This window comes from Peromyscus leucopus, chromosome 16_21 (genome assembly GCF_004664715.2).
Source record: "Peromyscus leucopus breed LL Stock chromosome 16_21, UCI_PerLeu_2.1, whole genome shotgun sequence".
Classification (NCBI taxonomy): Eukaryota; Metazoa; Chordata; class Mammalia; order Rodentia; family Cricetidae; genus Peromyscus; species Peromyscus leucopus.
In genome coordinates, this window is record NC_051084.1 from 14,577,076 (window position 1) to 14,589,673 (window position 12,598).

The following is a 12,598-nucleotide window of genomic DNA, read 5'->3' on the forward strand; positions in this document are numbered from 1 at the left end:
AGCCATTGCTGGCCGCCCGGTGAGGCTTGGCGCTGTGTTCTTCGTTTTCTGTTTTTGGAAAGGCTCTCACTAGGTCCAGGCTGGCCTCCTGTTCTCCCATCCTCCTGCCTCAGCCTCTCCAGTTGTAAGGATTACAGGTGTATGTCAGCAGACTTAGCCCCCCTGCAGCTCTGAATGCTGTTTCTGCAAGGTGAGAGAGCTAAGTGTAGGTGCCCATACTGGCACCTCAGGCCCTCCACCTCCGTGCAGGAGCCTGGGACAGGGAAGAGGAGTTATGTCCAAACCAGCTCAGGCATTAGGGGCACAGAAAAATGGACAGAGCTGTTGTCTCTTCAGCTCAGTATACAAAGAACTTCGAGTCTCCAGCCTGCTGGCCCCGGACAACATGTAGTGTGCAATTGCTCCTTGCAACAGAATGACGGACTTTGCTGTCTGTCCCTTTAACCAAATGCTTGTGTCCTTCTGCCACTGAATGACAGGAGTCCTGGGCAGGGTCAGGAATTGCCTGAAACATAAACAATTCCTGGAAGAAGTGGGCAGGGCAGGGACTGGTTCCTTGAACGTTCCCTGGAACCCAACTTGGAGTCAGCCTTCCGACTCTGCCATGGTCTGTTGGTTGGGGAAACCCCACAGGACAGGGCACCCATCCCACTTGCACCTATGTCCTCTCGGCCGAATTCTGTCCAGGAACCTCGAGCTGACACCCCAGTAGCCTCCTCCAGAACTGACAGAGGTTTGCTTTATCCCGGCCCCCTGTTCTAGCTGAGCACACAGGACCTGGGGTTTCTCTGCTCCAAATCAGTGGTGTGACAGTGCTGTGTTGTCCTAGCATCCTTGAAGCTGGGCCCCTCCTGGCCCTCTCAGATCATCCTAAAATGAAACTCGGCTCTCCTGTGCTGTGTGTGAGGTCTCCAGCTCCCGCCAGCGTTTACCGTGGCTGCTTGCCTTGGGGAGGCTATAGACACAGCAGCCTACAGGAGCTAAGGCTTCAACGAGCAAGAAGCCACCTGGTGCGCAGAGACCGCACGCAAGCCTCCTAAGCCTGGAGGATGCTGCTCTTTGGAATATACCAGGCATCTGCCTTTGCTGTCATCAATAACTGGGAGTCCTCTACCTTTATTGCAGTCAGTAGCTGGGAGTCCTCCCTGGAGTGCTCCCACCAGCTCTCCTACACTCACAGGGCCAGTGAATATTCTGCATAGCTTCTCAGCTCCTGGAGTTTCCCTAGAAAACAAAGGGCCTGGGAATGTCAGCTTGCTGTCCTGCAGGACCCGTCTGCATGGGTCAGACGCTCTCCTTTGCTTAGAACCTTGAGGTCCAGAGGGACCCCAAAGAGATGACAGTTGCCTAAAGCTATGACTTATGAGCATTCTTGACTACTGCTGACTTTTCTCAGAGATACCAAGACATTTTCGAAAACAAACCGCTTGTGTGTGCTTAAACTTCTTCAAGTCACTATGCGCCGTGCAGCCCAGGAAATGGTGATAGGTGTCATCTGTAGTAGTGAATTTTGCTGACAAGGTATGGTTTTGTCACCAGGTTGGGAATGACGAACACTTGGCAACTTGCCCCCAAATCCAGCGGTTTTAGGCTCCCTAGGGGAATAAAGAGAAATAATGTATGGTTTTTCTCCCATGGGAACCAAAAATCTTTTCAAAAGATGACAGGGCTGTAAAAGAAAGGATTACCAGAGGAAACAGAAGGGGTGGGTGGAGGGGACGAGGGGATGAGCGGGTGTGACCCGACCGTGATGTGTGCAAATGTCGCAGTGAACACCCTTAATCTGTGCAGTTGAGCGGCACCTGTAATTACGATGGAAAAGAGCACCTTGAAGACTTGGCAGGCAGACCCGGGCTGCCCAGGCTGATGGGGGGGTTACCTAAGCATCCCATTGTCCCGAAGATTGTGACCCACCCGAGCAGTCCAAGCCACGAGAGATGCTGGGGCAAACCTCAGCGCCTTTCAGCCAGCCTTGGTGACCCTGGGACGGTAAAGCAGCAGCAGGGACAGGAGCGAAAGCAGCGGCTTTTGCCACAGGCCACACCCTCCCCTGGGGATTCTGCCCGTGTTCCCTGCTTGCTTCCCAGTTCTGCAGCCCACTGGGGAAAAGCCAGTGCCGGTGCAGAGATCCCTGTGATAACAGACACTGCTTCCAGACCAGGGCTGTGTTTACAGGCATGTGGGTGGCTAGCTGTGCTACATGGGATTTTTTTCCTCTTTTTTTTTTTTTCTTGGAAAATTATTCATTCTTTGCACTCTGGATAAATGTCCCAGGGAGTTCTTTGTGCCGAGTTGTATGTACAGAGTGAATGCCACATCCTGGCCGTGGCCCCAGCGGGGTGTGCCTCTCTGTTTCTGAGGCATTTCCAAGAACCACGGAGACAGTAGGGCATGGTGGCGCACGCCTTTAATCCCAGCACTCAGGAGGCAGAGGCAGGTGGATCTCTGAGTTCAAGGCCAGCCTGGTCTACAAAGTGAGTTCAAGGATAACCAAAGCTACACAGAGAAACCTTGTCTCGAAAAACAAAAACAAACAAACAAACAAAAAAACATGGAGAAGCTGGCATGGGTTATACATGGGCTTAGTTAGCCTTAACATAGACCAGAATACCAGTATCTGCCCGAGCACCGAGTCCTGCTTCTCCTGAGAATCAAATTCAAGCATAAAAAAAAAATGCTGTGAGACTTAAGGGACGACATCCTTCAAATCCAAAGAACAGCTCTTCCTTAAACTCTTTTCAGAGTTACTTATTTTTATTTTATGTGTATGACTGTTGCCTGCATGAATATCTATGTGCCACACGTGTGCCTTCTGCCCAAGAAAGGCCAGAAGAGGGCCTCAGATCCCCCCGGAACTGGTGTTACTGTAGTGAGCTGCCGTGTGGTGCTGGGAACCAAATCCCCGACCACTGCGTGCTTTCTCTCTGAGCCGTCTCTCCCGCCCTTCCTTGTTTTTCCTGTTCCGTTCTGAGCTGGCTGGGAGGTCAGTTCGGATCCAGACACTCATGAGAACAAATGGAGAGGCAGCTTCTGTCACCGCAGCCCAGTGACCCAGCCAGCTGTGGACTCTGGCCCGCTCAGGTGCACACCACCCGTCCTCCCCCCTCCTACCTGCTGCCCTGTGGTAATCACCTTCCCTTCTCAACTTACCCCTCCTTGACCCCCATCCATCACTAATCTGAGATCATCAGATTTCTAACGTTGTCACTTGGAACATTGAATAAATGCAATCCTACGCGTAATTTGGGGGATTAACTGCTCCGCTCAGCACCAGAACTCTTGGTCCATCCAGGTTGTTCCTGCAGAAGTAGTTCTTTTTATGGCTGCATTGGGCTCCCTGTCGCTGGGTGACACAGTTAGTCTGTCCATTCACGCTTGAGGGTGCCTGGCTTGTTTCCAGGCTGAGACCATTTCCAGTCATTGGCACACAGGTGATGATGGGAACGTGGACTTTGCTCCTCGTGCCTGGAAGGTCAGCTACTGTCCATCTCCATGGGCACAAGGGACCCAGGGCTAGTCCTCCCCAGCCCTGGGCATGGTCAGTCTTTTTGATCTTAGGATAAGCATTTTGATTTGCGTTTCCTAGTGACCGTGGATGCCCAAGAGTTCCCACGCTCACACTCATCTGCACACAGTCATGTGTCATCTCTTGCCTGTTTTCTGCTGCCGAGTTTTGACAGCCTTTCACACACACTATATTCCAATCACTGTCAGGTACGCCGTTAGCAAACATCCCCTCCTGAGCTGCAGCTTGTCTCTTCTCTTTTTGGGGGTGGGGCATGATTTGTTTATACTTACATTCATTATTTTTTATTTTTATTTTTTATTTTTTTTTTTTTTTTGATTTTTCGAGACAGGGTTTCTCTGTGTAGTTTTGCACCTTTCCTGGGACTCACTTGGTAGTCCAGGCTGGCTTCGAACTCACAGAGATCCGCCTGCTTCTGCCTCCCGAGTGCTGGGATTAAAGGCGTGCGCCACCACCGCCCGGCTTATTTTTTATTTTTTTTAAACTTCTCATAAAATATATCTTGATCTTATTCTTTCCCCTACACCAGCTCCTTCCAGGTCCCCGTCCACCCACCCAACTCCATGTTCTTTCTCTCTCTTAAAACACGCACACACACTCCAAAGCGTGGAATCTGTTTTGTGTTAGCCAACTACCTGAGCATACGGCTGCCTGGAGTGTGGCTTCAGGCTGCCTCGTCAGCCCCTAACACTGTCTTCCTTACAGCAATGATTCATTTTGACAAGTGGCTTAGCGATCTCCCCCTGTGTGTTTGGGCATCACAGCTAGGGACTCTCTGACTCCCCGGCACTCTACAGGTTTGGCCCCTGTGTGTTACGCTGTAGAGGCATGGGCCATTCGATCTGCATTAGGTTTTGCCTGTGGAATAATCTTGTCTATGTCTACAAAAGAGACTGTGGCATGCCTTTAATCCTAGCACTTGGGAGGCAGAGCCAGGCAGATCTCTGTGAGTTCAAGGCCAGCCTGGTCCACAGAGAAACTCTGTCTCAATAAACCAAAAAAAAAAAAAAAAGGAGAGATTGGACAGGAATGTCCTTAATCCTGTATACCAGTTTAGGGTGAACTGGCATCATCACTGTGCCCAATTCATTAAGTCACCTGCATGAGTTACTTATTATTTCTTTATATACTTTTTTCAGTAACATGTTGGAGCTTTGAGCATACAAATTCTGCATATGTTTTTGTTAGGTTTATATCCGAGTCGTGGGGCTTTTCTGAGTGACTATCAATGGTATTGCATTTTTAATATGGTTATTATATATTATTAATATTGTATGTGTTTCTTTTGCCTTTTTAATTCACTTGTTAGCTCTAGGAGGGGTGTTTATTTGTAGATTCCTTGGACTATTCTGTATAGACAGTCTTTCCATAAGCAGGGCTGCTGATTTATCTCTTCCTTTCTGATCTGTGTCCTTTTATTTCTTATTCTTGCCTTATTACAGTAGCTTGAACTTACAGCATTGTGTCAATGAGAAGTCTGTCCTGCCTTGTCACACCTGTAGCTGAAGAGTTTTGTGAATGCTTTTATAATTGCTTTTCATTTTGTGTGTAAGGGTGTTGTAGCTGCATGCACATATATGCACCATATGTATGCAGTACCCACCAAGGCCAGAAGAGGGCATTAACTAAAGTTACAGATGGCTGTGAGCCACCATATGGGAATCAAACCCACATCTTTTGGAAGAACAGCCAGTGCTCTTAACTGCTGAGCCATCTCTCCAGCCCCTGTTAATGCTTTTTTAAAGAAATCAACTTAAAGCTGTTCCTCCCTGTTTCTGTTTTTATGAGAATTTCATCTTCAATGTGTGTTGATTTTTGTCAGATTGTTTCTGTGACTTCATTGACAGGATCATGGGATTTTTCTTCTATATGCTTCCAGTGTATGTAGATTACATTTATTGATTGGTTTTTAAACATTGGACCAAACTTACATCCCTGGAGAAATCTGATTTGACCATAATATATTGTTCTCTTTTCTATATTGCTGGGTGTATTTTTAATTTTTTTTCTTACTGAGTTTGTGTCTGTATTCATGAAGGGCATAGGCTATGGTGGTCTCTGTTGCTGTTGTCTTTGTGGATTTGGTATCAGACTCTTTATAAAATGACAGAGAAGTGTTCCTTCCTCTTCTGTTTTCAGGAAGAGATATTTAGAACTGTGTGAATTTTAAAACTACTTGATTGAATTCTGCAGGGAAACCATGCTGGACTGGAGATTTCTTGGGGGTGAGGTTAAATTTTAAACCTACTTTACTTTATAGTTATAAGCTGTCCAAATGACTTCATCCAGGATGAGTTGTGGTTTCGTTTTTGTGGGAATTGGTCTACTTTCTCAAAGTTGTCAGATCTGTAGGTGGGAGTCATTCAGGCGCCTCGTGGGCCCCATGTCTGTAGGGGCTGGGTGATGGCTCTCATCCCTGGTGTCTGTAGGGGCTGGGTGATAGCTCTTTCGTCCCTGGTGGCAGTAGCCTCTGTCGCTGGTAACCTGTCTTCATTTATTTACTGACTTCTTTACTTACTTGTCAATCTTGCTGGAAGTCTGTCGGTTTGTTGGCCTTTTTGAAGAGCTCGGTCTTTTATGAATTTTTCTGTGTGGTTTGCTTTCTACCCCACTGCTTTCTCCTCTCTTTGCTTTTGTTTCCCGCTCTTGCCTGTCCCTCCCTTCCTTCGGCTGTGGCTTTGCTTTTTTGTGAGTTCTCACAGTGGGGTCCTGGGTTTTCCCTCTCACAGTGTGCAGGGTTCCATTCCTTTCTCGGCCTTACTGTGCCCGTGTCCCACAGCAGAACTTTGAAGTGTGGTGTTTCCATTTTCATGAAATTCAACATCTTTTTATTTATTTGTTTTTCTTGAAACTTCCTCTTTTGCTCGGGAATTGATTAGAAATGTGAAGAGTGGGTCAGGGAGATGGCTCAGCAGGTAAGAGTACTTGTTGCCAGCCAGCCACCTGAGTTTGAATCCCAGGACCCACGTCATAGAAGGCAAGAACTAACTCCTACCAGTTGTCCTCTAATCTACACAGGTGTAGTGTGGCATTCATGTGGATGCGCACACACACTAACACACATATACACACACACTCATACACACACACACTCACACACATTCTCACACACACATACACTCACACATGTATCCACACAAACACACACACACTCATACACACATGCATTCATTCACACACATTCTCTCACACACATATGCACACACTCACACATACACTTGTACACACATACATGCATTCACACACATACACTCATATACACGCTCTCACACACTCAACACACATACATACATACACATATACTCACACACTCATACACACACATATACTCACGCTCACACATGTGCACTCACATATACATACACGCAATACTGATTGTTTGATGACTTCTGAATTGATATGAATACTTAGAGATCAGCAACTTGAGTTAATCCAAACTGTTACATTTTCTAAAGGTTTCACAATAAGTAATCTAAGACCACACTTTCTGCCCCAAGCTGAAAGCTCCCTGAGGCCCCCCCAGTGGGGGCCATATCTCTTCCCAGGGAGGTGCAGGCCTCGGTCCTTAGACCCACAAGCCACTCAACTGTGACTCGTCTGTGACTGACACATTGAATTGGTCTTCTAAGATGTACCATGAAAAGTGACTTTTCCTCTTCCAGGACGTGAAGCCAGGCAGCCACGGGTTAGCTCCACCCACTTACCGGAAAGTGTTATCATTCAGGGTCTTAGGTAGAGTGCACCCTTTGAGTGATTAGGAGACACAAGCTTGAAATAAAGATGTCATTACTTATAGGTCTGGGGATAGACAGGTGGCCTGCAGGCCACACGGAGAGGCCAGGAACACAAGGACAAAGACAGAAGATGACCTGCAGGTTAATGCCTTTATTGTGTCCCGAGAATTACCCCGTGAGGTTCCGGGGACGGGGGGCAGTTTTAACTGGTGAGTTAAGGCTAGCAGACACGAGTTCTGTAAGGTCACGGCGATGGTGAAATGGTTACTGTGGCACAGGTCGGCACAGTGTGCAGGGTGTGGGGACGGGAGCGTGAGTCAGGTAGGCTGGGTCGAGCTGTCCGTAGGGAGGTGGTCACCAGGAGGAAGTGGGTTAAGGCAGACATCTGGACTGACACCTGAGTGGATGGGAAGCAGACAACCGGAAGCTGGGTTGGGGTGACTGAACTTGCCTGTGTGAACAGCCACACTCCCAGGGACCTTACAGTGAGTCACATGACACCAGAAGGGTTTCCTACAGGTAGTAAAGCATGAAGGATTTAAGAGATTGATTCAAATTCATTCTTTTCTATTGTTTTTTTTCTTTTCATTGTGTACAGTGAATAAACACTAGCAAGTATATTTTAGGAAAGAGGGAGGAAAGGAAAGGGAAAAAAGGAAGGAAGGGGGTAGGCATGTGGGAAGCTTGAAGCATAAAGATAACCCAAGTTAGAGGCCAGCCTAAGCTAAGTAGCAAAATCCCACCGAAAGATAGAGAAGAAGGAGCAGAGACGCCTGAAGTGGACTGGACCAGGCTACTGTCCCTGCCGCGTTGAACATCCATAGGAAGGACTGTTAAAGCAGCCCGTTGTTGAAGAAGCAGAGAGATGGAATGCTGTGTCCGAACTTGAACACGTCTTCCGGGGCTCCCACAGTGGGCTGCACCGCCCAGTCCCAACTGCAGAACTTCCTTAAGTGACCTGTGTGCCATCTGCCTGTGCCAGTACGGTGCCAGCTAGCCACACGCTGCTTGAAATGGTACTCAACACCAGTGATGAACCACATTGCTTCTTCTGAAGTTTTTAGTGGCATTAGCCTGGTAACGGTGTGTCCTGGCATCACAGGTCCGTGGTACAGGCACCGCTGTGACCCACTCTTATCTGTAGACTGGCAGGAGTAGACACTGGAGGGCACACCCAGCACACCTGCATTCCTGTGAAGCTGGAAGCCTGTGAGCTGGCATCTGCTTAGAGCTCAGGTGGCCTGTGGAGGGAAAGGGGTGAAGGGAGGCCAAGGAGACTTCTGGGATACCAGCAATGCTCTGTTTCTTGGGCTGAGTACAAGTGACCAAGATATGGGGGGGGGGGACAACTTTTTTTTTCTCATTACAAAATTAAAATATGTTCATGGGGTGGAGTGAGGGGCTGGAACAATGGCTCACTGGTTAAGAGCACCGGCTGCTCTCCCTTAGGTCCTGAGTTCAATTCCCAGCAACCACATGGTGGCTTATAACCATCCATAGTGAGACCTGGTACCCTCACATACAGGCAGACAGAACACTGTATACATAATAAATAAATCTTTAAAAAATATATGTTCATGGTAGAAAATGAAGATTTTTCTGAGGAAGCAAAAACAGGAAAATGTAATCTTAGAAGCAAAAGATAACTGCTGTTGGTGTTCCCAAATATTTCCTCCCAACATGTTTGAAAAATGGGATCATTCTAAGTTACTTTTTGAAACACCCTTTAGAAAAAGCCTTTTAGATTTATTTCTTTTATGAGTACTCATGTTCGACTTGAACATATGGCTGTGTGCCGTGTGCACACCTGATACCCATAGAGGTCAGAAGGGGCATTGGGTACCCTGGGGCTGCAGTCATAGAGGGTTGGCTGTGAGGTTCCATGTGGGTGCTGGGAGTCAAACCCTGGTCCTCTGCAGGAGCAGCCAGTGTTCTTAACCTCCGAAAGATTTCTTCAGCCTCTCAAAAATCACTTTTTACAGCTAACAACAGATGTTAACTTTTCTGCTTGGTTTTTGTTTTGTTTTGGTTTTGGTTTTAAAGTTAGGATCTTGCTACGTAACTCTGGTTGGCTTATCATGTATTTGCTGGTCATCCTCCTGCCTCTGCCTCCCAGACATGAACATTTTTAAATGATTCTTAACTCTGACTTTGAACTTGTTCTTCTCGCCCACCTGGTCCTCTAACTCCCGCCCTACCCTCCCACATGCTGGAATTTAAAGGTGTGCTGAGCTGAAATTATTATCAATAGTAGAATGTGAGTCTACAATACAGATTCGTCATATTTAATTTAACAAATCCTGAGGCCCACAAGATGGCTCAGCAGTTAAGGGTACTTGCTGCCAAGCCTGGTGACCTGAGTTTGGTCCCCCAAATCCACACAATGGAATGAAAGGCCTGACTCCTGAATACTGTCCTCAGACCTCCATGGGAATGCTAAGCACCACATATGGACAGGCTGTGCTGATTCTCACCCTGTTAAATGATGCTGTGGTGCACATCTTTTGTGTGTGTTCCTGATCATTGACCAGAAAGCGGGCACAGGATGGAAACATAGGGACATGTTTAGCTTTTGAGTTCCATCGCCGGACTAAATCACTGAAGTATGTTCTTGGCTCTCTTGGTTTGGTTTGCTTTGTTTTAGTTGCTGGGGTGAGTTAAGCACCAGGCCAGTGTAGAAGAGTCTATGAATTCCTTTGTAGGGTCTCTGAGTTTGGGGTCATGAATGAATGATTAAGTGCGACCGAGAAGGTCTCCCCTTCCCAAGAGCACAGAGGACAGTGGCATGGCCATCTTCCCATGAGACTCAGCATTGGGCTGGTCAGGAAATAGGAAGGAGGCAAGTTATGATCAGCTTGGGACCTGGACCTTGTAAAACCAGACACCCAACCCAGTTTTACAGGGCAGGCAGCAGGAGACCAGGTCTGCTCCACCCAGCCTGCTTCCTCTCTGCAGGGCCCATCCTGAGAACACTTTGTGTTCACTCCAGCAGTGCATTGACCCCACTGTGTCATAGTGATTGTCCCCATAAAATGAGCACTAAGAGAAAGCATTCCATATTTAGAGCCCCTGGGCCACTGACAAGGGACCAGTAAGAGCAGGCAGCAGAGAAGAGGAGAAACTCCAGGGAGGGCCTGCTCGCCGTGACTGAGAGGCCAAGCAAGCATCCTTCACGGCGGCACCCGCAGCTCGCACAGGGATGGTGTGACCTGCCTGCCTCCGCGTCCTCCCTCCCAGCCTGTACTGCATCGCTCTCTCTTCTTTGGTTTGTAGAAAGAGAAGAACTCATCCAGGGTGTGCTGGCCCAGGTGGCAGAGCAGTTCTCCAGGTACCGTATCCTCGGTGTACACACTTTCCAGGCTGGTGGGAGCTGGGCCTGGCCATAGCCAGCCCTCTAACTTCTGTAGCTAGCCTCGCCGGGCACAGTCTAGCCAACCTTCATCTTCTCCCCAAAACCATGCCCAGTGACTCTTGTCGGTGATGAGTTTTGGGGGTGATGAATCCACCCCCCAACTCCGTTCTTCCAAGACTTGGGGTCACCTGCACAACACCCTTTTACAAACGAGTGTTTCCCACTGAGATGCTGTGTGGGTGGGTGGGGGCTTCCTTTTCATTCACCAACACCCTACTAATTCCATGTCAGAATGTCAGTTTCTCAAAGTGATTTCTGTATGGTATCTTAGGCCACTTTTGAACCACCAGGAAGCATGGCAGTACCCCATACCTGTCTGTGCTGGGCAGGGCAGGGTGCATGCTTGGGTCAACCCACCTTCAGTCTGTACAGAGAACCCAGTACAGAGTCGTAAAGATACCAGAATCAAGAATACTCAGGGACAGTATTCTTCTTTATAAGCACCTCCTGCTGTCTTGGTCCCCTCTCCCGCCCCCTTAGAGACCTCACCTCAGGCAGGGACCCATCCATGTTTGCTGGTCTGGGTCATGTTTTTTTATCTTTTCTCCCCACGTTTTCCCCCCAGGGCGTTTAAGATCAACGAGTTGAAAGCAGAAGTTGCAAATCACCTGGCCGTGCTGGAGAAACGGGTGGAACGTGAGTGGAGTTGTTTTTTTTTTTTTTTTCTTCCTTTTTTCCACTTAGGCCTTTTAACCTTCATCAGAATTAGCCGCTTAGAACAGCGAGCAGGTTAGTGCCGAGGGCAGACGCGTCCTTTCTCTGTGTGCCGCTTTGATTTTGACAAAGACCGGACAAGGACAGATCTAAGCACACGTTTCCAAGAAGTGCAGCTTGTACAAAGCTGTGTCTGTGCACGGAACGCAAAGGAAAAACCCAAATGGCCTCCGTCTGGCCCAGCAGAACCTCTGCCAGGGCTCCAGCTCCGTGCCTCTGCCAGGGCTCCAGCTCCGTACCTCTGCCAGGGCTCCAGCTCCGTGCCTCTGCCAGGGCTCCAGCTCCGTGCCTCTGCCAGGGCTCCAGCTCCGTGCCTCTGCCAGGGCTCCAGCTCCGTGCCTCTGCCAGGGCTCCAGCTCCGTGCCTCTGCATGAGGGGCAATCCTCTCTTCACGCCTCTGTGCAGCTTGCTTCTGCAGAGTTTGGAATCTGTGACATAGATGACGTCTGGATCTCAGGTTTTAGCCACTGCTAAAGGAAAGCAGAAACCCAGCCTGTATGTGAGAGTCGGGTCCAGTCTCCATTCGGTTTCCAAAAAGCCAGATTTGGGGAGGGAAACAGCCTCGAGTCATCTTATCTGCAGTGAAGGAGGGAATCCATGAAAGGATCGATGCTTACATTCCACAGGCCTGCAGATCCCACATTCCACCCTCTCAGCTCCACAGCCAAGTTCTCCGTCACTGTCAGGCTCAGCCTGGCAATACATGGGCACCTCATTTATTAACTTGGGCTGGGCAAACAAAATCCAAACAGGAAGCCATTAAGAGACAAGCATCCACAAAGAAGAATGCGTGGCAGATTCTGCTCGGAAGATTGAGTGGATGTCTTTTTTTTTTTTTCTTTTTTTTTTTTTTTTTAATTGCTTCTCATTTTTCAAGAAAAAAAAATTTATCACGCAAGACCTGGCTCCCTGGAATAAGCCGAAACATGTTCCCATCGTCTCGTGTGCCCTTCTCAAAGTGCGGTGGCTTTTCCCAAGTCAACTGGTCTTTCAGTCCTCAGGATGATCTTGTCTTGCCTCGGATGATGAGGAGCCACAGAGCAGTTAGTGACCACCCCAGTTCATTCAGCAAATGAGACAACAAAACAAACCAGGTCTGGAGTCCTTGCCACCTTCCCTGAGGGAGGTGTCTTCCTCCTGTGAGGTGGGGGTGGGGCAGCTCCCTGGAGCTTCTTCTTGCCACTGTGGCTGCTCTAAACAGAAGAGGGTTAT

General features: G+C 48.4%; 1 protein-coding gene across 3 annotated transcripts in view; it reads left to right on the forward strand.

Moving 5' to 3' along the window:
- Positions 1 to 12,598, forward strand: part of Pde9a (phosphodiesterase 9A) — a 95,083-nt gene that overhangs the window by 51,527 nt on the left and 30,958 nt on the right. For all 3 annotated transcript variants that reach the window (XM_028885059.2, XM_028885060.2, XM_037200254.1), the window contains 2 exons: positions 10,534 to 10,588; positions 11,238 to 11,308. In XM_028885059.2, the coding sequence (XP_028740892.1) occupies positions 10,534 to 10,588; positions 11,238 to 11,308 (126 nt within the window). The remainder of the gene's footprint in view (positions 1 to 10,533; positions 10,589 to 11,237; positions 11,309 to 12,598) is intronic.